This window comes from Petromyzon marinus, chromosome 16, assembly GCF_048934315.1.
Source record: "Petromyzon marinus isolate PM22_M1 ecotype Great Lakes invasive population chromosome 16, UKy_Petmar_22M1.pri1.0, whole genome shotgun sequence".
NCBI classification, from domain to species: Eukaryota; Metazoa; Chordata; class Hyperoartia; order Petromyzontiformes; family Petromyzontidae; genus Petromyzon; species Petromyzon marinus.
Window position 1 is genome coordinate 6,396,195 of NC_133682.1, and position 24,781 is coordinate 6,420,975.

Consider the following 24,781-nt stretch of genomic DNA (forward strand, 5'->3'; position numbering starts at 1 on the left):
CGCTAGCTAGCAGCGTATGCGGCATCATGAAGGGCAATCAGTGGCAGCAACATGAGTAGCAGCAGCATCATCAGCAGCAGCAGCAGAAGCGTGGGGATCATCAGGAAAAGCCACAGCATGAGTGGCATCACCATGATCGGATCCATCATTATCGTCGTTAACAGCAGCATGAGTACCATAATCATCAGCAGTCTTTTTAAAAAGAGCCGCCACAAACACGATCATCGCCGCTCTTTCTAACACCGTCAGCACCGTTGCCGAGATCGGCAGAAGCAGAAAATTGTTATTTTGAACCACCACCATCGCCACCATCGCCACGCGCGTTCAACTTCAAAACCCCAAGGGGCTAAAAGTTGCCCCAATAGCCGGCAAAAACAGGAGGTAGGTTTGTGAACTATCTGTTCGAAATATTGAGTGCAATCCTCCTCCTCGTTGCTATGCATGGGCCTTTCCTCGGGAATCCGTGATTACCACCGGATTTATATAAAAAAATAAACACAAAAATGCACAGAAACCACTCCGCAGTGGAACTGTCCGAAGCGTATGATGGAGGGACCCTCCTGGCCAACACCCCTCGAGATGGCGCGACTCGTTCCACCGCAAGCAAGAGAGGAGGACTTCTGCTGTGGTTTTGTCTTAAACAAAACAAAAAACCGAGACGTCAGTTAACGTGGCTTCCGTTTGTTAACCGGAGTAATTGCTACTGCGCCGTGGTGAGCAATCTCTGAAGAGACGTGGGAGGTGATTAAGTGAGAGTGGGTTGGGGTGACCTGGGGGGTGCGGGTCACGGGGCGGCTGTGGGACGAGGGAGGATGGATAGGGACGTGAGCGAGAATTAAGGGTTACGTTTTAGGGTTACGTGGAAGCGATTAGTCGAATCGACTGTTTTCTCTCTATAAATACAACTCTTAATGCTAAACCTTAACCCACTTCCAAATATCATCATATTATCATCATCATCATCCATGATCTATTTCGCTGCTGGATGAAGGCCAGAACCGCACCTTCGCCATCCTCTCATTGTCTTGCGATGCAACATTCCATCTAGCTCCTGCACGGTGCACATGAGCTGATGCCATCGTTCAGTCTCCGTGGTGAGCCCTTCTTTCGGGCGCGTTTCTCTCCTTCGGCTGTCACTCCGTCGCGAGTCTCGACCACCGGTCGTCACCCCTTCTAGCGACGCGTCCTGCGCAAAATTATACCTTTAATCTTTTGACATTGCCGAATCCACACGTTCCTCTGTCTTCCCCGTATAGCCTTAACAGACTGTTGGGGCAAGTGCTGTTAGCAAGGAACTATAAAGGCCGGCACAGCGCACGAGGGGGTGGGTGGCCAACACCACGCCCGGCCGCCTTTGTCTCCCCAGTGGCGATGTTTACACACCGCACACCAGGTACTCATTTGAGGCTGAGTCGACCTAGGGGAGGCCCAGGACCGATTCAAATAATCATCACCGGTGTTGACCGTGAATCGAATTCGGGTTTGGAGCACAACACGTTAACCGCGACACTACCGCTTCCCACATTGCACACGTAAAAAAATAATATGCACATGCACCTACACACACTCACACAAAAAAGACACACATACAAGCTTACACACACACCACGCACACACGCAGTCTTTCGCACTCAAACATACTCTCACACTCACACCCTCACTCACAAACACACACATACAGACACATACACAGTCAACGCTGCTGTCCCATGTATGTAAAGACATTGAACACTGGGCACTTCCAATTTTATAATATACTGTTTAGACACACTGCGTATTTACATAACTAATATATATTGTTGTACACATAATTCATAGAATATATATTGTGTTCATTCATCCCATGCACATACGCACAGATTGTAATTTGGATTATTCTTATAGTGTCAATTGGTTTGGAATTAGGATTCGTTCGCATATTTCGTGATTTTTTGTTTTATTTGCGTCCTTCGGTAAAGTCACGTCGAACAAAATAATTTACAAGAAACTACGACGTTTCGATCGCAACACAAGAAATCGTCTCCGTGGCTTTACCGAAAGACCCACAGAATATGATTTCCTTCAGTCACGAAAGCTTTAAGTTCTTTTTTGCTGTTTTCTATTTTTTGTTGATTATTTGTTAAGACATTCTATTGCAATGTTGTGGAGCTGACAACTCGAGCATTTATCTGCACCCGCTATAACTCCAGGTTCACTGTGTATACGACCAATACCACTTTGATTGGTTTAAGACGTAGGCTTTCGCGACCATTAATACTCACATTAATACTTATGCGATGTAACCCAACGACCTTTATTATGAAAACTTTGATTGACTGATTGAATATGTATTGATAATCGACGAATCCGTTGAGCTATTAAGCTCTTTTTCACATATGTCCAAAGCACGAAGACATTGGAAATCATCTCCCCGCGAGCTTAAGTGATGCGTTTTTGGTAAATGAGTTAAACTCCATCGATTGCGGAGCTCCAGGTGAAGTACGTATGTATGTTGAACTTCTTTCGCACCGCACTTACGTAGCCAACCGTGCTAACAGGTTGGCTACGTAAATCCATCACTAGTCTGCAGCCCATGAGCAAATCATCTGAAAGGCGCCCGATCCCGTCAGGTGTGGGAAGCCAGGCTGGGTTGAGCGTGGAGTGCAGCTGCCATGGACGACCACAATGCATGCCAGGTGGTATAGGCCGCTGCGTGGCTACGTGGTGAGCAGCAGAGGGCCGTGCAGAACATTACAGGGTGGGCAGGATGTCTCGTGACCCACAATTAATTGACCCCTGAATTTGTTTTTCCATCTGCATATGAATTTATATTTGAAACAAACCCTTACTTCAGTTCCGGATTAAGCTAGTGCGGGCTCTGTAGCATCTGTTATAAAGGGGCCCTAGATAAATAAATAAATAACCCATAAATGTTAAAAACTAAAATGTGTGACTTGCATAGTAAAGTAATTGTGTTTTTTTTTCATTTGCTAGGCAGCCAGATACCACGATAAATCGCTAACCTTAAACACCCAGTCGTTCATAAAAGTTGAAGGCAGTATAGTACTATAGTAATAGAGCAAGTGCAGATTAACTTAACCGGAATTGATAGCGTCAAAGCATTTAGCGCGGGTCCAGTTTACCATGGAAGTCCAGTTTACCAAGGAAGTCCAGTTTACCAGAGAAGTCCAGTTTACCATGGGAGTCCAGTTTACCATGGGAGTCCAGTTTACCATGGGAGCCAAATTTACCATGGAAGTCTAGTTTTCCATGGGAGTCCAGTTTACCATGGGAGTCCAGTTTGCCATGGGAGTCCAGTTTACCATGGGAGCTAAATTTACCATGGAAGTCCAGTTTTCCATGGGAGTCCAGTTTACCATGGGAGTCCAGTTTACCAGAGAAGTCCAGTTTGCCATGGGAGTCCAGTTTACCATGGGAGTCCAGTTTACCAAAGAAGTCCAGTTTACCATGGGAGTCCAGTTTACCATGGGAGTCCAGTTTACCATGGGAGCCAAATTTACCATGGAAGTCCAGTTTACCATGGGAGTCCAGTTTGCCATGGGAGTCCAGTTTACCCTGGGAGTCCAGTTTACCAGAGTCCAGTTTACCATGGGAGTCCAGTTTACCATGCGAGTCCAGTTTACCATGGGAGCCAAATTTACCATGGAAGTCCAGTTTACCATGGGAGTCCAGTTTACCATGGGAGACCAGTTTGCCATGGGAGCCAAATTTACCATGGAAGTCCAGTTTACCATGGGAGTCCAGTTTACCATGGGAGTCCAGTTTACTATGGGAGTCCAGTTTACCAAGGAAGCTCAGTTTACCATGGGAGTCCAGTTTACCATGGGAGCCAAATTTACCATGGGAGTCCAGTTTACCATGGGAGTCCAGTTTACCACGGGAGTCCAGTTTACCAGATAAGTCCAGTTTACCATGGGAGTCCAGTTTACCATGGGAGTCCAGTTTACTATGGGAGTTCAGTTTACCATGGAAGTCCAGTTTACCAGAGAAGTCCAGTTTACCATGGGAGCCACATTTACCATGGAAGTCTAGTTTTCCATGGGAGTCCAGTTTACCATGGGAGTCCAGTTTACCAGATAAGTCCAGTTTACCATGGGAGTCCAGTTTACCATGGGAGTCCAGTTTACTATGGGAGTCCAGTTTACCAAGGAAGCTCAGTTTGCCATGAGAGTCCAGTTTACCATGGGAGTCCAGTTTACCATGGGAGTCCAGTTTACCATGGGAGCCAAATTTACCATGGAAGTCTAGTTTTCCATGGGAGTCCAGTTTACCATGGGAGTCCAGTTTGCCATGGGAGTCCAGTTTACCATGGGAGCTAAATTTACCATGGAAGTCCAGTTTTCCATGGGAGTCCAGTTTACCATGGGAGTCCAGTTTACCAGAGAAGTCCAGTTTGCCATGGGAGTCCAGTTTACCATGGGAGTCCAGTTTACCAAAGAAGTCCAGTTTACCATGGGAGTCCAGTTTACCATGGGAGTCCAGTTTACCATGGGAGCCAAATTTACCATGGGAGCCAAATTTACCATGGGAGTCCAGTTTACCATGGGAGTCCAGTTTACCACGGGAGTCCAGTTTACCAGATAAGTCCAGTTTACCATGGGAGTCCAGTTTACCATGGGAGTCCAGTTTACTATGGGAGTTCAGTTTACCATGGAAGTCCAGTTTACCAGAGAAGTCCAGTTTACCATGGGAGCCACATTTACCATGGAAGTCTAGTTTTCCATGGGAGTCCAGTTTACCATGGGAGTCCAGTTTACCAGATAAGTCCAGTTTACCATGGGAGTCCAGTTTACCATGGGAGTCCAGTTTACTATGGGAGTCCAGTTTACCAAGGAAGCTCAGTTTGCCATGAGAGTCCAGTTTACCATGGGAGTCCAGTTTACCATGGGAGTCCAGTTTACCATGGGAGCCAAATTTACCATGGAAGTCTAGTTTTCCATGGGAGTCCAGTTTACCATGGGAGTCCAGTTTGCCATGGGAGTCCAGTTTACCATGGGAGCTAAATTTACCATGGAAGTCCAGTTTTCCATGGGAGTCCAGTTTACCATGGGAGTCCAGTTTACCAGAGAAGTCCAGTTTGCCATGGGAGTCCAGTTTACCATGGGAGTCCAGTTTACCAAAGAAGTCCAGTTTACCATGGGAGTCCAGTTTACCATGGGAGTCCAGTTTACCATGGGAGCCAAATTTACCATGGAAGTCCAGTTTACCATGAGAGTCCAGTTTGCCATGGGAGTCCAGTTTACCCTGGGAGTCCAGTTTACCAGAGTCCAGTTTACCATGGGAGTCCAGTTTACCATGCGAGTCCAGTTTACCATGGGAGTCAAATTTACCATGGAAGTCCAGTTTACCATGGGAGTCCAGTTTACCATGGGAGTCCAGTTTGCCATGGGAGCCAAATTTACCATGGAAGTCCAGTTTACCATGGGAGCCAAATTTACCATGGGAGTCCAGTTTACCATGGGAGTCCAGTTTACCACGGGAGTCCAGTTTACCAGATAAGTCCAGTTTACCATGGGAGTCCAGTTTACCATGGGAGTCCAGTTTACCATGGGAGCCACATTTACCATGGAAGTCTAGTTTTCCATGGGAGTCCAGTTTACCATGGGAGTCCAGTTTACCAGATAAGTCCAGTTTACCATGGGAGTCCAGTTTACCATGGGAGTCCAGTTTACCAAGGAAGCTCAGTTTGCCATGAGAGTCCAGTTTACCATGGGAGTCCAGTTTACCATGGGAGTCGAGTTTACCATAGAAGTCCAGTTTACCATGGGAGTCCAGTTTACCATGGGAGTCCAGTTTACCATAGAAGTCCAGTTTACCAGAGAAGTCCAGTGTACCATGGGAGTCCAGTTTACCATGGGAGCCAAATTTACCATGGAAGTCCAGTTTACCATGGGAGTCCAGTTTGCCATGAGAGTCCAGTTTACCATGGGAGTCCAGTTTGCCATGGGAGTCCAGTTTACCATGAGAGTCCAGTTTACCATAGAAGTCCAGTTTACCATGGGAGTCCAGTTTACCATGGGAGTCCAGTTTACCATGGGAGTCCAGTTTACCATAGAAGTCCAGTTTACCATGGGAGTCCAGTTTACCAGAGAAGTCCAGTTTACCATGGGAGTCCAGTTTACCAGAGAAGTCCAGTTTACCATGGGAGTTCAGTTTACCATGGAAGTCCAGTTTACCATGGGAGTCCAGTTTACCAGAGAAGTCCAGTTTACCATGGGAGTCCAGTTTACCAGAGAAGTCCAGTTTACCATGGAAGTCCAGTTTACCATGGGAGTTCAGTTTACCATGGAAGTCAAGTTTACCATGGGAGTTCAGTTTACCATGGGAGTCCAGTTTACCATGGGAGTCCAGTTTACCATGGGCAGGAGCCGGCAACCTGTGGCTCTGGAGCAGCATGCGGCTCGTTAAGGTCTGTTTCGTGACGTGTTTATGAAGGACTCGTCTCGTATTGTCATCGCGGCTCTTGAAATCTTGAGTTTTTTAAATGTTTTTAATCGAATTTATGTTTTATTATTATTGTTTCCCTTCTACGTGACTTTACCGAAAGAACCAAGACTATGAATCCCTGCAGTCACGAAAGCTTTAAATAAAAAAAAAGTATCTTCTTGTTATTTTTGCTGCCGACCCCTTGACGACAGTGTTATTGCCGTGTAGGGATGCGGAACGAGAATATGATTTATTATTGCGTATTCATGGCAAGTGTTCTTGGGCAGGACACGCCGCTCGACAGGATGACGACGGGCGATGGCCAAGGAATGGAACGCGTCCCAGAAAACGTCCACCACCTCTTGTTTTATGTCCGCACGTTTGTTGGGACTTCTTTCGCACCGTACGTGGCCAACCGCGCTAATCGCGAGGTGCGATCAGCACCTCGCGATTAGCGCTGTGCTCACGGCTTGGGGAGGCCTTCGTCCAGCAGTGGATTGACCACGGGCTATTTGATTGTGACGATGATGAATGTAACTGCCATATGCCCCAGCCTCCACATCACCCCCAGTGCAGAGCCCTCTTGAAAAAATAGTTTTGGCACTCCGCAAGACTTTCCTGTGTAAATCATTTAAAAAAAAAATGAATACAGTTGGCCTTATTGGGAAAATTGGGAGCTGGTAGCTTCGGGGGGAAAAACCTATAAACGTGATTTAAAATGCTTGGACCAGCTAGCCCACCTTGGCGGGCGTCATTTTGAGAGACTCAGTGGGCAACACAAGGGTCGTGGTTGTACCGTGCGTATACATTGGTGTCCATAAAAGCGCTTCCAAAACGACGTCAATTTGTCATAATTTATTTGGCGGAACAAGCAGAGCTGGCACGAGAACACGTGGAATTAGAGTGAAATGGCTCTCAATAGGTGAATATTTACCAATCAATATATATACTTCGCACACACATACAAACGGTTACTGTTTAGAGACCACTTCCAACACGAAAAGCGTGTGTTTAATGCATACAAGGAGTCACATTTATTATATATTGTATACACTATAAGTTGTGTTTCATTACATGAAAGCAGGCCTTCGTCCAACAGGGGCTTGACAAAGGGGTGTAAATCGTCCACGACTGCACACACACGCGGGGGCGCTTAAAACGTGGCGAATGTTAACACTAGAGTATTATCTTATAAGTTACACGTGAAATGATGTTTTACATTACTCTGCGTTAAAGTAGATTGTACCAATCACAAGCAACGCTTTCCTTCCTCCCCACCACCACCACCACCACACACCTTGATTACAGTGAGTGATGTGTGCTTGAAAGCCGATATGGAAACACCCTTCACAACAGACCCGGGCACAAAGTGCAGCAATTTTCTGAGCCCCAGGGGTCATCATATCGTTCTCTCTCTCTCGTTTTTTTCTTCATCTCCTTAATTACCGAGACCGAGGTCTCCAAACAAACTGCAGTAGACAGGAAACAATTACCATCCTAAATTGTGGCCTCTCTCTTTGCCCTTCCCCACCAAACACAAGAGAGCCTTTTGTGGCGGATGGCAGGGGCCGGGGGAGAGTCAAGAGGGGGAGCGGGGGGGGTTTATGCGGACTAAATATGCCACGTCTGAACGACTTATACCGTACACGCGGCTCGCTTTGTCCGCCACGAACGAGAGAGCAAAGGGCGGGGAATCAAATAGCTACAACGTCGACCTTGTCCGTTACTTTCAAATCTGTGATGAAATCTGACAGCCATACGAGGCCCCTACGTTATAGTGCACGGCCCAAATCGCCCGCCCCTCTTCCCCAACAGAAAACCGCGGTCGCCCGTTAAAACGTCAAGTTCTCAGGAGCAGTGAGCAAAATTGCTACCGTTTGAAAACAAAAAAAACCCCGACCAGACAAAAAGGAATTAACAATTACAAACACCGTGCTTTTGTCTGGAGTGCATATATAACAATAATCACCTCTACGCAACACGTCGCAAGAACAACCGACGCACCTTGAAAGCGCGTGTAAATAATTTTCATTCACTCGGAAAAACTCAAATCGGATGTGTCGCACACACACACACACGTGTACCGGTAGTGCTTTGCAGCGCACAAGTACTTTTAGCTCGCGCGTAAACAGCCCCCAAAAACTCGATAGGCAAAAAAAAAAGCATTGCACAGGGTAAAACCGTATATTGCCTCGCACGGGCAACCGTAGACTCCTATCGTGTGGATAATTCTCCAGGTCCTGAAAAAATGTGATACGTATGTTGAACTTCTTTCGCACCGTACGTAGCCAACCACCTCGGTGAAAGTAGACTGCGGGTAGCCATCTCTTCGTGCGGAACTAAAAAAGACGTGCTGTGTGTATGCGTATGGACGTGTCGTGTTTCATGTGTGTGTATACGTGTTGGTCGGTTGCGGTGGAGGTATCGGTTGCAGAGGGGTATTGGTTGATCGCTCGTTCTTTGACCGCCGTGGAACGATGGGGACTCAATGCGTGGTTGTCAAGAGCCGAGGGTTCATGCAGTCACTGCAGGAGGGAGTCCAGCACCGAATCTGCACCGGGGCTACGCTTCCTGCAACAACAAAAACCCACACACACACATACAGGCGTGTGTACACACAGTCTCTTTTTTTTAAAGGCAGCATTCTGGCAGCTGTGAAAGCCACTTTGTGTTTTCTCATTCGTCAAGACACCTTCTCCTTCCTCTCCCCATCCGCGGGGGTCTCGTGGATAATTTCCCCGAGTCTTGAATTCACATCGCCGGGGGTGGCTTCACTGGACCGGACGGCCCAAGCTCTCATAACATTTGCTCCGCTAAAAAAAGGCGAACTTTACGACGGCTCGAATCGAAGGGGCTTAAGAGTATTGCTGATAAGTCGCGTTTAAAAATATAAAAGGTTGTGTACACAGCTACCATACACACCAACTCAAGGTCTTTATAAAACGTGTAGCCGGGCTACTCATTAACGTGCGATGCTATTTTTTTCCGATTACAGACGGCCTCGGCACGGACCTGTGGAATAAGCGATGAGACAATCGTCCAAAGAACACGCCAGCAATTTTTTTTGTGCGGGAGGGGGCGAACATTGTTGAGCCAGCGGACGGCTTCAGAAGTACCCAGATGAGAGGCAAAAAAAAACAGAAATTCGACCAGCGCCGATGGAAGCGGGCGGTGAGCACGACGAGGGTGCGTGGTGGGAAGTTTCCCGTAGAGTTGAGGTTCGACAAAGTTATCAGGGGCAGCTGCAGGCAGAACGGTCGCCGCGTCGCAGATGAGACAAAAGACAGCGTCGGCTTTCGCGACCAATATCATCCAGAGGTTTTTGGGTAAGATCACGTAAGCGTCGTACTCAAGATTGTAAATGTCGTGGCTTGGCTCTGCAACACACCGGTTAGTGCTGTACGAGTGACGAATTGGCCACGTTCTGTTTACGTGATAACCCTCACAAGTTGGCTGTGTCGGGTGGTGGCGGGTTTTAACGACGCATTTATATATGTACGCGATCTAACCCAAAAATAAAAAAAAACCCTCTATTATGGGGTGGAGGATGTTGCGAGGGTTGCGTGGGAGTGGCAGAGGTGCAAATCCGCTGTCATTGTTGGTTGCTACTGCTAGTTCGTAACGCGCAGCTGCTTTCCGTACGAGCCGGTGATGCAAGGGCGCGGTGCATCTGGCCACGTCCCCCCCCCCGCCACAGAGTACACGCTGGGGCCCCCATTGTCCCTCGGAGTGCGACCACGCGTGGCTGACGCACTTAAGGGTCTGGGCCCGAAGCGTGGGAACCGCCTCTCTCCTTCACTACTCAGCCCCACTATTCCTCCCCCCCCTCCCCCCCTTTAAAACGAGCCGAGCGCACGAGATAAGGGCGCTCGCGTGGAATATTTGTTGCACACGCATGCACCGGCATACGTGCACATCACCCTGCACGTGTGCCGCGGGTGTGGACGCCAAGTCTAAAGCGAACAATACTCGCTTATCGCGTGTTGCATCCTATCGTAAATCAGGCACAACGCCCACCTACAGGGCACATTGTGCATCCTTGCAGACTTTTTTTGTTGTTTTAACACTGACTCTACCCACGCAATGGGTTGAAACTCAAAGGACGAGCCCTGTGTTTTACGTTTTGAAAGAATGGTTGACCTCATCCGTCCGCACTTTAACAATAAACACCGTGTCAATCATCTCGTCATCTCAATCATTTATCAGCCGTCGTGATCCATTGTGCATTCACTGCTGGACGAAGGCCTCCCATCGTGGTCCTGTGATGCCACAATCCACCTCTCCTTTACGCAAGATGACCTATTCGCTCCGTCTTACCAATTCAAATTGCCACCGATATACATATGCGGTATGCACACTAAATCATCCTTTGCCCATCCACTGAGGACATTCGCATGCTGATGCCATTCTTGAGTCCTGCGAGGTCACATTCCATTTCCCTACGACACGAGACGATCACTTTGCTCATCTCCTATATTAAAAATGTCCGGTATAGCTGTATAATATGCACATTAATAATTTTCCATCCACTGCTGGATGAAGGCCGTTCCACTCTCATCACCATCCTTTAGAGTCCTGGAATGCCTTACTCCTGCACATGAACCGATATCATCGCACCGGCACTGGTGGTCATCTTCGCGGGCATGCTTTTCTACCGCGCACACAACACATGACAAGATGCCACAAATAAACTACAATACCTCGCTTATCTCGTCAAGGAGCATGAACAATCACGCGAACTTCGGTCACAGCAGCTTTTGGCTAGCCATCGGACAAAGATGATCACTGCATCGCGCACTTTCAGATGCGCTTCTGCAGCCGTCTGGAACGCTCTTCCAGGATTAGGAAGCCACTGGAGCTATGCACTTTTAAATCTAGATTGAAAATGCATTTCTTTAGAACTGCTTTTTGTGTATAGTTTGTCCTTCCCCTGCCCCTCCGATTAGCACGGTTGGCTACATACGGTGCAAAAGAAGTTCAACATACATACATACAACACGGCATGCGTAGATTTCTTCCGTCACCACAATTCAACGTGTGCGTTGAGCCATCCCACGTGGGCTACCGTTCCGGGGCTGTGATTATAGGTGCTTTCCATTTGTCTGACCAGAACTCTCCAGAGTTTCAATGGACGGGAGGAAGGGTGGAGATTAACGTCGAGGTGAGATGGGTGTACAGACTGTGACCAAAGCCAAGAGATGGCAGGAAATGAATGAATAATTCGGAGACGAGAAGGGAGATTTCACGCAGCATTGGTCTCGTACAAAGAAGCCCTGCAGGTTGTGAGATGCAGGGATATAGGCAAGCCCTGAAGTTAGTTCACCAGTCGAGAATGGTTATGCATTCATTAAATGCTGTGATAACTGCTGTTGATGTGCATGTGACTGATACATGAATTTGTTATAAAAGTAGTCCTCCTGCAAATTTGTTAAACTTCAGCTATATTAAGCCCCTCCCCACACCATGGAGATGTATTTTTACCATACTTCACCTAGCTGGTCAGTGCTGTTTGGTGAAATGTAAAAAGTGTTCAAGACCGGTTCAGGTATTACTCACCACTGATGTTAGCCATGGGTGGGGATTGAACTCGAGTCAGAGCTTATCGCAGTGCAATAACCACTGCACCACCCTGTAACATTCATGATGTATGTCTTGCATACATTTAACGCTCTATCTTGCACCTAGTGCAATGGCACCACCATTACGCAGCTTGCACAAGTTTTACTAGAAACCTCTTCCATCATGCCGAGTTAACAATCGAGCATGGGGACTACATAAAATCAGATGTCCAATTGCCGGTGGCTGCAACATTTACCAAGTTAATGTCTAATTCATGACCTCTCCTTCTGCCTTGTCAAACAGCACATGTCCAATAAGACAGATGTTGGCAACTGTTGCTGATGTAATGTAAACAGATTGTATTTTGGGAGGTGGCATGTTTTTGGCACAATGATGGAATCAGCTGCGGTCTTGACAGTGACCGGTATATATATTTTTGCCAATCTGCTCCAGCGCCAACATCCCTGGGCACCGTTAGGGGCTGCCTGGGCTATAGGTCGCACGCGGGAGGGATAACAGCTGCTGGGATTAAGAAGCCGACAGTTAAATGTGACATGAATTGCTACATCGCGTACCACTTTAATTCGCTTTAGCTCCCTCGGCGGGGCAGTGCACACTGTACACAGACGTGAATTGAGCGCTGCCAAAGTTTATGATGCTGATTCATCGCGGACTCGAACAAAATAAATTGGAGTCAAAGCTTAAGCCCGGTCCATAATCGTTTACCGATGCTCCAACAAGTTTCGTTTGAAACATGTGTGCATGCATTGCATCCTGTAAGTTTTCAATGCAGGACACGGCTAACCATCAATCGGAACTCCCATGGGGCCCTTCTTAGAATTTTCAGACTGGAGTATTGTGGTCGGAGAGCGTAGACCCTTGCCTGTGCAGCTTAGAACATTTTAATCCCTGGAGTTTATAGTTTAACACTGTCTAGGGTCCAGACGGAAAAAAAAACCACGTGTTCCTTAAACTTTAGTGGCCTTGAAGCATGGTGATGCAAATAATATTTTTTATGAAGTGAGGAAGTGCCATTATTACTTTGTCTCTCAATACTTTGCAATCATATATTATGCAATACTGGATTAGACTGGGCTAGATATTAACTCGTGTGTGAAATAATACAATAATCGAGTATGTGACCAACGCTGCGTACTGCAACTGTGTCGTGTTTGCACAACTGACATGCCCTGCATCGGTGGCATCTCTCACGGCATCTGGAAGCGAAAAGGTTTTGATGACCGATGAATGCAATCTCTTGATGATGGCGGGAGATGACGACGTCATATCAACATGGTTTAATTATCTATTGTGGCAAACCAAATAATATATATATATTTTATACTCCACGACGCACAGATTGTTAAAACTTGCCAGACATTGAGGTGCTGGATTTCTAACAGTTTTAGATCAGTGGTTTCTAACCTTGACTGCAGCCTTGCACCCCTTTGGTTTTCAATCGTAAAAAAAATGTAATGTTAATAAATACATCGGTTTGATGAAACAAAGTAGTTGTTGTACTTACGTGCACATTCTTAATTTGTGTTTTGATGATTTACCTTCTAAAATAATCTGGCCATGTCTCACACTTCAAGAAAGGGCATCATGCAAGTAGTTGTTGTACTTACGTGCACATTCTTAATTTGTGTTTTGATGATTTACCTTCTAAAATAATCTGGCCATGTCTCACACTTCAAGAAAGGGCATCATGCACCCCCATCCAAAGTTAAGATCCACTGTTTTCAGTGACTCAAGCTTAATTACATCATGTAATATCCTGCCTTTTTGGAATCTGTTACTGCAAAGGTAATTGCTATGAGGCGTCTATAAATGTAATAATTTTCACCCATTGTCAATCCACTGCTGGATGAAGGCCTCTCAATGCTCGTGTCTGCCATGGGGATTTTTTTTTATCATACTTCACCATACTTAAGTGGGTTTGTAAAGTAGAGTGGGAGGGCCCAGGAACGGTTTAGTTGCTACTCGACGCTGACATTATCCATGGCCGGGAATGTAATTCTGGTTGCTGAGTTCATAGCACGGTGCACCAGTGCTCCACTCCACTATAAAATAAGAGTAAAAACAATGGAAATGTTGGAAAGCAGGTTATGTAGACATGTCAAAAACAACTGCAGTTCTTCTTACACGGTTACCGGGAAACGACGAGTGCCAGACGTATCACGTTTCTGAGTTTATACGTAATAACATTAATGAGCTTTAGCCTTAAAGAAGAAAAAAAATCAAAAACAATTCAAACAACCTAAAATCGAAATATCAAGTTTAATGCTTAATCATTGGAGATGTTGGGAAGTGACCCGCAGGTCAGTCTCCTACAATTTCAAATACATTACATAAACATCCACCATCAAAGCAAAGTCAAGTTTCCAAAATAAACAACTTCTCTCATGTAAAAAGTGGCTTCCACAAATATATACGTTGTGCAGAACGAAGGTGAACTAGCCGTGTTCTGACGTTACGTTTTTTTCCTATCAATTACAGCTTTGTCCATCACTCGCCGAAAACACGATGAAGCAATTTCTTCCAAACAGACTGCGGTGCGAGGGCAAGGTAAGTAACGCCGCATGAAATGGCTCATTGTTCAGGCCCAACTTTAATAATTTCCAAGTGTTTTTTTTCGCTGCCCCTGGAGCTTACTATAAATCGGTCCACACACGCGCCGTGTGCAATGCACACAGGTCCCTTACCAGTGCCTCATTTCAGACAGTGAGGACCCTGTTTGCTGGTGCCATGCCCATCGCTTCTGAAGTCACAACGCGTTAACGCGAATGGGACTTAAAACAACGCCGAGCACAATGCACCGCTGTGCGCAGCGCCCCAGTTCCTTCTGCATGTCGGGGTAGAATGAAACACGCTACCGTCTGGATAAGGTTTCATTTCACAATTGTGGATTACTTGGACTGTGCGGTGTTTAATTTCGGCGCTTGTGGACTTTACATATATATATTTTTTTGAAAAAATAAACAAAAAAATGGCCTGTACTTCATACATGGCTGCTTCTCATCTCCCACTTTATTGTTTAGTACAAAGCACGTTTGATGTAGAACTTCAATCGCCTGTATATTTACACAAGTTTAATACACACACACACGGGTTGTGTTTAAATTCGTAGCAGTGTTGAACGTGTTCCATATTATTTTATTACCTTTGAGAGGCGTTTAATGGCAGACTAAACAATAATATCACTGCGCAAAGAGGTGGCTTTTTGCTGGTGAATGAACCATCAGAGTGAGGAACCTTATTTAAAAAAAAAATCTTATCATTGCCGTAACTCATCACCTCTTGCCGTCTTTACTGAAACCACGGATGAGCCAGTCGTGTTATTTAAAGATGCAAAAAATAAGTTTAGCCAGCACACTTGAATCGGCAGCTCCCAATTTGGGGTGGGGAGAAACCACCTGCGCTGAAACATGCACGGGGACAAATATATCTCAGCCACGAAACGGGAGCGACCATATCCCCTGCTGCCGACAGCACACTCACTTTCGGCCGCTTTTAGGCCGTGATTTGGGGCCGCTGCGCGAGGTCCTGGGTCTCTCCAGCTTCATGAGCGAGCGATGTAGGCTCTCCTCAGTGTAGGCGTAGTACACGTGCGAAAGGTCCACCTCAAAGGGCTTGCCAACGAAGCGAGGGAAGGAAGGGGGGTTCACAAGGCAACAACGCATGCCAGGTTATTATTCCCTTCGCACATGCTGGAGGTATTGCGAGTTAAGAATGTAGTCAATGTACATTTAAACTAATTTACACTACAGCATTGTATGCTGGGAGGGGGGGGGGGGGTTAAGCCTTTTACAATATGTGGTATATAACCGAGATCATTTAATCAAACCATATTTTTGGTCCGCATTTGGACGCTACGAGGCCAAGAATAGCAGGGCGGACTTGGGAACTTAAAAGTCACAGATAGCATTCGCAATACGTTCTGCAACAATCTTCCGAATTATAAGTAATTGTGATTGCTCTTCATTTTAGAAGGATAACTTATCAGTGAACAAGCCATTTAATAATGGATTCGTCCATTGTCAAGATGTGGTCCATTGTTGGCTGATTTAAAAGCATCGAATGAACAATGTTTAGAGGAATGGCTGGCTTAAAGGCTTTGCCAACATTTGTATTAAACTGCCCTTTAACTTTACACAAATGGGCACAAACTCTTCAGGGACCTATTTTCATTATTTTTAGTTTATAAAGCTTGCCAGAGACTTAAAAAACCAAGGCCAGCATTATGTTTATTGTCCGCCCATTTTGTTGTTGTGCGAGCAAGTCTGTGAACGTGGAAAAAAACTCTCTCATACGGCTGCGTGGGACAGAGTCGTGATGCTAGAGGGGGACCGAATAAGTAATTAATATTTTGCAGATCTATGCCAAAAATTAGGAGTCACTCTTTATTCTTGAGTCATATCCGTGGGATAAATAGAGGGATGAAACACCAAGGACGCTTGAGATGTGTTCCATGGATAGAAATGGGGCAGAGAATGAAGGACTGAAACTACGGTGGCGAGATGTTAACCACCTCGCCTGGTATACAGGAGGGCGTGGGTTCGATCCTGATCCTGCCGCCTGTATATTTGGAGTTTGAATGTTCTCCCCGTGTTCGTGTGGATTTTTCCTCGGGTACTCCGGTTTTTCCCTCCACATTTAGAAACATGCGTTTTAGAGTATTTGGCTGCTATAAATTTCCACTTGATAAGCCACTTCGTTGAGCTATCATTTGTGGCCAGATTGCATCTGAAAAAGGGCTATGTAGCTCAGTTGGCCTGGCCTGATAAAATAAATATAGTTTAGTTTAGAGTCTTAGTAGTAGCTTAAGTTATTGTATCTGTTTAAAATGCACATTCATGTGTGAAGGCAGCCCGTAACTTTACTGCTGCCATATCATGGTGTCCGTATATATATACAAGGATAATGGCCCCGACTCTGGAATGCTTATCGGGAGGCAGCCTCCCCGAACCATCAACAAGCTCCCATATAAGGGCCAGTGTGACCCCCTACTGTCCTTCCACCCTCAGAAGGCACAAATTCAGATGGACTTACTCATTCAGTGTTTACAGAGTGTGGAAAGATCACACGTTTTTGACCTTCATCTCTTTGCGTAACACCTCCCTGCCCTGGAGAATTTGGGAAATGCATAATTGGGAACTTGTTGACACAAAGCCATTGGATCCTGGTGGCACGGTCGTCAGTCCAACAAGCTGCAGAGCTGCAGGTCATGAGGTGTGCCCAAATAGACCTTGCTGTATTTTGGAGCTTGTTTGCGCTAATTCTACGAGTCTCTGCAGTGCTGGTTATGACTTACGTTTTTCTCCTTCTTGTCTGGGACGGGCGTTTGCTTACGCATGTTGTTTCCAGTGTAGGCCACACATTTCTGCCAAAATGAAAAAAAAAAGGTTCATCTCGGGAAAAGTAGGTAGGGCAAACAGAAATGGGAACGTTTCACAGCTTGCCGTGAGATAATCAACGGCAATCCTTTGTGTAAAATGTGATGAACAGATTAGTATTGCTTCGGTATTTCTTTTGTAAAACGTCAGTACGTTTCGAATTTGACCTTGATTGAAAAAAATGTTTTGCCATGTGGACAGAATTTCGATTGTTACGAATGTAATTGTACATTTCCGGTTCTGATAAATGTCCACAGGTTGTTTGGAATTTCCTTACCAGCTGCCATTCCCCGATATCTTCATTCCACTGCACGTAGTTTTCGATCATTTCCTGTTAAAATGGGAGTCTTGTTTAACCAAACATTCACAACTAATGTATGGTGCTTAAGATGTATGGGGTATTACAATAAAAATAACAAAGCATTTCTGATTGCGAATAATAATTTAGTTATCAAGGTTTACTTTGCAGCTCAACATATTAATCAAATTCTTAGAAATGCATGCACAATTTAACACTAACTACCAATAATGACGGGCTAAACTGTTACTGGAAATTAACTGCATATTTTCTAGAAAACGTGGCATTAAATATAATTGGTGCAACAAAGGTACATTTTAGATAGCACATACACTGTAAACCATTTAATCATCTGTTGATTTAACATTGCGTTTATTACAATGGCATTGCTTTCCTTCAAACAACATTGCTCTGCTGCAAGACATGTACCAGGCAGATTCAATGGACTCTTTAATAGTACTGCTGATACCTGCAAATATGATATTCCACACTAATGAGACCAGGAACGGTGATACCTGCAGGTGCTGATTCCAGAAACCTAAGCGTGGCAGTTAAATTAATTTAATACAAACTATGGTCACATTATATTGTTTAATGTCTGACAGAGATGATCGATGTTACCTTTTATTGATCAATAACCTATATTACTCTAATACCAGGCACTGCCCACACTGTTCGGATTGTAAATACCCTTGTAATAAGAAATACCAATACCTTGCTGCTTGAGCAATGCCGGTCCATCAGTGAAATCCAGGAGTAAATTGAACTCTTCTTTAAATGGTCTCTACCCAAATCCGGGTCCTAAGCTCAGGTTCATCCGATACACGCCTACTCCCAAATATTCACCGAACCACTCCCCGCACTAAGGTTGAGCCAGAGCTAGGGAAAGACAATGGATGTGCTTTTCCCGATTGCCTTCTTCAACAGGGTTTCTTTTGGGTGACACCAGGACACCATCACCAGATTGTGTCAAGCCATATCCAGGAACCACGTTACGATTCTCATATATACAATCCGCAATCGCCTTCATCACTCAAAACTTACGTAAACATTGTTATTATAATTTACCTCCGAAGAGTGATATTCGTCGCATGACAGTATAGCCAATATACTTATTTTTATAAATCGCAGAGCTGGAATTTAGCCAAATTGTGTGCAGAAACCAAATCTGTGATGATTTTGTGCAATCATTGATGGTAAGGCTGGGAACATTACCTCACTGTACTTGAGAATCCTTTTTAATCACAGGCAGTTGCTCAAGATTCGAACCCAGCATCTCAGCAGGGCCACCTCAGTGTTCTGGCCTCTGATCCACCTGGCCACCTGAGCACTACCATATTAATTCAACTGGATGTTCGCTCTACGCCGTGGCGATGACCCCAAAGACCCCACCCTATAAGCATTCGCAGAGGTGCGTGCACTGTGGGAATGAAAGGGGGGTCAACGGTGCACGGCACGGGTGCCTGGATCACCTGGTACTCTTGGGGGATGAAGTTGTCTATAATCAGCATGTGCAGGCGCAGCTCACGGCTCAGCTGTCTGATGTTCTCGAGGAGCCCCTCGGTTTCGCGCTGGTGCTCCTGCTGAAGGTCTGCCATCTACGGGAAAAGGTCACCCCCCCCATTACTGTCGAAAAGGTGCACATTATAGGACAGGGTGGCGAGATGTTAACTACCTCACCTGGTATACAGGATAACGTGGGTTCGATCCTGACACTGACGCCTGTATATTAGGAATTTTGCATGTTCTCCCCGTGGTCGCGTGGATTTTTCTGGCGGTCCTCTGGGTTTTCCCTCCCCATTTAGAAACATGCATTTAGAGTATTTGGCTGATATACATTTCCACATGATAAGCCATTTTGTTGAGATATAATTTGTGGGCCAGGTGGCTTTTGAAAAAGACCTATATAGCTCAGTAGGCCTTACCTTGTACAATAAAAATAGTAGTCGTGTATATATAGTCAACCCTTGATTATCCGTGGGCGGATAATCTGTGCTGCAGACAAAGCATGTTTATGATGAATAATGTAAAACCTCTCAAAGCCAGAGAGAGCCTTTCCAGTTATGGGAATGTCTGGCAAACAATTCATAATATCACAGAAACATTTGATACTCTTTATGTAATTACAAGCTAATACATTGAATAAACATGTAATGAGGATTAACTAATTCTTTAAAATGTAATATTTGCAATTTTAATAACACTAAATAATCACTTGTGTTTGAATCACCATGAAGTATTGGTGGAAGGCTAAGGTTCAGTGGATGCGGAAGGCTGCACAGATATTCTGACAGGTTTGAAGGATTCATTTTATTTATTTTTCTGGTTGATGTTAAATGTGAAAAAATGTACACCAACAGGGCTCAAGGGAAAATGTAAATATCGAAAAGGTTCACCGAATTACATTTGACAGATAGGTCCGTTTACTTATTTATAATTGATAATACATATAAGCACACTGAATGCAACTATGCACACCTTCATTTACGTATGAGCAGTATTTAGGTAGTTTTTTTACGTATACAAAACATTGCATTGGAAAGCTTCTGCACGAGTTACATAATTATTGCTCATTGCCTAATTAATGCATTGCTCTGTTGTGATAACTTTGTTGTTGTTTGTGCTTTTTGTTTTTGTGCCATTTAATTTGTTTACTCATTTTTGATTTTGCTTGGTAGTAGGATTCTCATTTGCTTGGCAGTGGCTGTATATGGGATTTGGTCCTCATATATAATTAATGCACAGCGTTGTGGGATGCTATTAGCATGGCTGATGCTATATAAAATGAAAGTGTTATTATTAAGAGTCTGTGACTCGATGCCAACATGACCACAAACATGGCCACAAGTAAACCGATTGGCTTAAGCAGCAAAAAATCAGACAAACACATTATAAGTCCACACACCCATATTTCTTATACTTAAGCTCTAATAATGTTTTTTTATCGCCTAATTGACATGTCTTGCATTGTCCACCTTTTTGTTTTTACCAGAATTTCGATGGCCACCAAAATTCTGGCTCCCGCAGAGGGCTTCTCAGCACTTCGTGCCTCTCCGTGCGCCTCCAATGATGTCCTCTCCTTCCCCCCCCCCCCCCCCACTGTGTGCAGATCCTATTGACTATTGTATATAGGATGTGTAGGCATATGCATCGTACATACAAGGATGTATAGCCTTTTATATGTAGGCATATAAAAAGTTCGGTGGGGGGGGGGAGTGAACATTTTTTTTTGGGGGGGGGGTCGACAATTTTGTAAACCTGTTGGATAAACTTTTTTTTTTGGGGGGGGGGTTCACTTTCTATAACGTTTTGTTTCAGGCCTTCTGAAAGGCTCTTATAATTTAGTTAATGGACAGACGGACAAATGGTTACTGCTGTGCCACACCTTTTCCACATTACTCTGGAAAATCATCGGCTGGCTATTTAAAAAATGTACAAACGAAAAACAATTCCCCTTCTGTAATGAATTTGCCTGAGTGTTAAATGGCATATGTTGGTTAAGTTAGGTAATAAAAGTCATAATTTGGAATTTTCCTGAACGACTTTTTAGACCAAAATGCCGTTTCCTTTGCATTCTTCTCTATGGAAGCAAGATGCTGTTGTGTAACGCCTACACTTCATACTTGTGCTTTTAAATGAAGTGTGCCATGTCCACGATTGTGTAATGAAATCTGACACAAATATCACATGTGCAGTTTTCATCACTGGGCCGTTTTAAGTGCTGCTGTGTAAAACCGAGCAGTGAACAGTGTGTTGCCCGCGTCCTCGTTGAATTATGGACGTAAAGGTTACTGCTCATGCTGCTTAAAAAGACTTAAATAACATATCTTCCATTTCGTTTTTTTCTCTTTTCTGGGAATGGGAAGGGGAGCTCTCCAAGGACCCTGTTCAGCCCGAAGGATTTTCTCCAAGAAACTGCAGTAATGCTATCCGCTCATGGTGTCTCGCAAGAGTTTGTGGGAATTCATCCTTATGAAGCAACATGTGTGATCATCATCAGCGGGGTATGCTGTTTCCCAAGGACTGATATTTTTAACTTTTAATAAGTATTTTACTGGCACTGTATGCACTGCTGAACTGGGTTGGTCAAAAAAGCCTGTCTCTTGATTTTTTTTTTAAATGACAAAAATCAATATCCTGCAAAATAAAACAATATTGCCAAGAAAAATGGTATAGACTCTACAATAAATGTTTTGAAGTGTAGGAAAAAATGCTAACCTGGCACAATGGTCATAATTCACCTTAAATGTTTGGAACGTTTGTTTTTCTCCAATGCAAAAAAATTTCTACCTTCCCGCATTTGTACATTGGTGTGCCCTAAATGCAAAAGCTGACTCGTATGAAAAATATTTTTTATAGTTTTTACTGATACCAGCAACTGGAACAGCAAACATTTCTTTGACAGTTTATTTTGTTAGCATTCCCTCCCCCCTGGAGAGTCATGAAAGAATCAGATCATGGTCTGCAGGGGCACAATTGCCAAACGCGTGATCCATTCGGCCCCTTGTGCTAAATTACAGAGGCCGGGAGAGGAAAAGGGGAGGGGGGGAGGAGACCACGAGGATGAAAGCTTTCAAGCAGACTGCATTTCACATGAGGTTTCTCCCGGGAGTGCGGATAATCTTCTTGACTGCATTAGAATATCAATAATTTTGGGTGTCCTCCAAAATGGGTCCATGTAGACTTTGCTCGTTTCGTTTTATCTTTACAGCATTTCATATTTTATTTCTAATTTGTCATTTTCAATTACGAAGACAGGCAAAAAGGTTTTTGATTACGACGTACAAAAACTCCCCCCCCAAAAAAACAAATAACCTCAACGTGTGTTTGCAACAACAAAGAATTCGCAGTACTGATATGAAACATTATTTTCCTTTGCCACTTGTTTTACTGCTAATCCTTCGATACACAAAATATCAAATTACATAATGTTCATTGATCATCAAAAGCTGTAACCAAACAGCTCCATGAGCACATAAAAGGAGAGTGGCTTCTTGTGTGTGCGGCATGTGCTGCCAAGCACATGCCTTGCTGCGTGTACTCGTCTGAAATCTTGCGCAATGGCTCCCGGTGCGGGAGAGAACAAGCGGGAACGTGGCGCCTGCAACGAGTGTGTCTCTGCTGCGTTTGCGGCATGGGTAATCTCTAACCTCTTGACCCCCAGACCGCCCCCCAAACACTTGTGACTCGCTTCTCGGAGACAGGGAGACTGATGAGTAAACAAGTTCACTTGGACACTAAAGTAGAACCACTCTCAAACCACAGACCGTCGTCGAGGGAGAGAGCCCGCTTTTTGTAAAAATGGGGCTTTCAAGTGGTGACGGGGACATTTCTCTCTGGCACGCATTACTACAAAGTCCATTTTCGGTTAGACAAGGGAGGCTAAGCTGGAGGGGAGAAAATGTTCTGTGGGCTGTAGGCATCATTGCTGCATTTATCACCATTGTGCCTCTTTGTCTTCCAGACATAGCGATTGCCTGATTCGGTCAGAAATGTCTCTGCGAATCATGGCCATATATCAAGTAGAATGAATTAATCCTCCTGAAAAAATGTTCGTGAAATTCAAACGCCCTTCAATGTTTTTTATTACGATTGTTACATCTTCAAAACCTTAACAAACCTGGTGTAAATATTTGCATGGTTATATCTACAAGCGATTATTTCCATTGTAAATAACCTGGAAACTGTGAAATGGATTCCATGTGACTGGCATTGTAAATTACATTAAAACCAAGTAGTGTGCATTACAGGAAAGTGAAAGAAACTGCTCCTTTTTTAATATTGCTTCATTTTATATTGAAGAATAAATTACAATACACACATATGAATTTTATTGTCCTATATTCTCTTGACAGAAAGTGTAAAGCTACAGCAATGCTTAATGTTTAATTATGGATTTATTTTCCACTGCCATGTTGGTCTTTATTGCCGGGGTCATAAAAGTGCCATTGAAGGAAAAAAATCGGCCATATTTCAAACATTTTCAGGAATCACATTTCTCAAGGTTGGAAATTTGCTGCTTTGTCGATGGTAAAGTGGCCCTAATTTATAGCTATTCCCCAGTTATATTCTCATCTGGATGTGTGCTGCTCAGTTGTTAAGTGCTGGGAGGGTATTCATTATCTCAAAGAGCTGTTTGACAGTGCACAGTCCGTCTCGTTATTCCACAACGTGAATAAATAGTAAAAACGAAAATGAACTTTTTGTCCAAGGGGCCTTTCCAGTAATGAATCAAATGGGCCCAAAGACTGCCAAGTTATTTTGCCAGTAATAAAGTAAATTTGTTTTTCCAAGGCATACTGAAAATGGTTTGCTTATTATGTAGACCAAAAATGCCTGCAGTTGTTGGCTAATAAAGTGGGAAGCCCATTCTCAAAGAACCACGTCCTTACTGTGTTTCAAGATCTGTTGGCAGTTGAAAACTAAAACGTCTCGTGCGTGGCACAATGGTTCCTTTTTTACAGTGAAACATTTCCGTAACAATGTTTACTTTAGGCTATGAAAGAGAATAAAAAAAAACCCTAAATTCTACAACTCTTTTAAATTGTAAAACAAAGCTTTGGGGATAGCTGCATTTCTTATTTTCTTCCTCCACCCTGCCCCCCCCACAACTGTCTCTAATTAGGTTTATTTTGTTTTGCCAGGTGAGAATTCGAGAGAACACGATAGCCTCATTTGCAAGAGTGACCTGCGGCATTAGTCTGCCGGTAGGGGGCGATGATTGCTGTTTAGTCCCAATTGAGCAATTAACAGCGTGCAGTTACAGTATTGTGGAAACTGAATCAAGAGTTGTACAAGGACTTTGTGTACATTTATATTATTTACGTTACATGACCCTGATTATGAAAAAATAATAAGAAACCATATTAATTTTAATTGAGAAATTGGTTAAATCAGTTAATGCCATAAAATATGCACACTTGTTATTTTTTTCAATTTTGCAAAGGGGTATACAGTAGAACCGAAACATTTGTTAACAACCGAGATACTTGTGCAAGATTAATCGAGCCCCTTGGAATTCAACTGCTTGCACGAATGGCAAGGAAGCGGAATTTTTGTCCGGCACGATGAGGAATGAACTGTAAACATTTCCATCGTAAGT

The 24,781-nt window shown here is 44.3% G+C and overlaps 1 protein-coding gene across 3 annotated transcripts in view; it reads right to left on the reverse strand.

Annotated features, from left to right (window-relative positions):
• Positions 1–7,266: 7,266 nt before the first annotated feature.
• Positions 7,267–24,781, reverse strand: part of KIF3A (kinesin family member 3A) — a 52,239-nt gene continuing 34,724 nt past the window's right edge. For all 3 annotated transcript variants that reach the window (XM_076067452.1, XM_032955390.2, XM_032955393.2), the window contains 5 exons: positions 19,152–19,277; positions 17,659–17,712; positions 17,300–17,368; positions 15,487–15,617; positions 7,267–8,997 (listed from right to left, as the gene is read on the reverse strand). In XM_076067452.1, the coding sequence (XP_075923567.1) occupies positions 8,949–8,997; positions 15,487–15,617; positions 17,300–17,368; positions 17,659–17,712; positions 19,152–19,277 (429 nt within the window). In that variant the 3' untranslated portion in view covers positions 7,267–8,948. The remainder of the gene's footprint in view (positions 8,998–15,486; positions 15,618–17,299; positions 17,369–17,658; positions 17,713–19,151; positions 19,278–24,781) is intronic.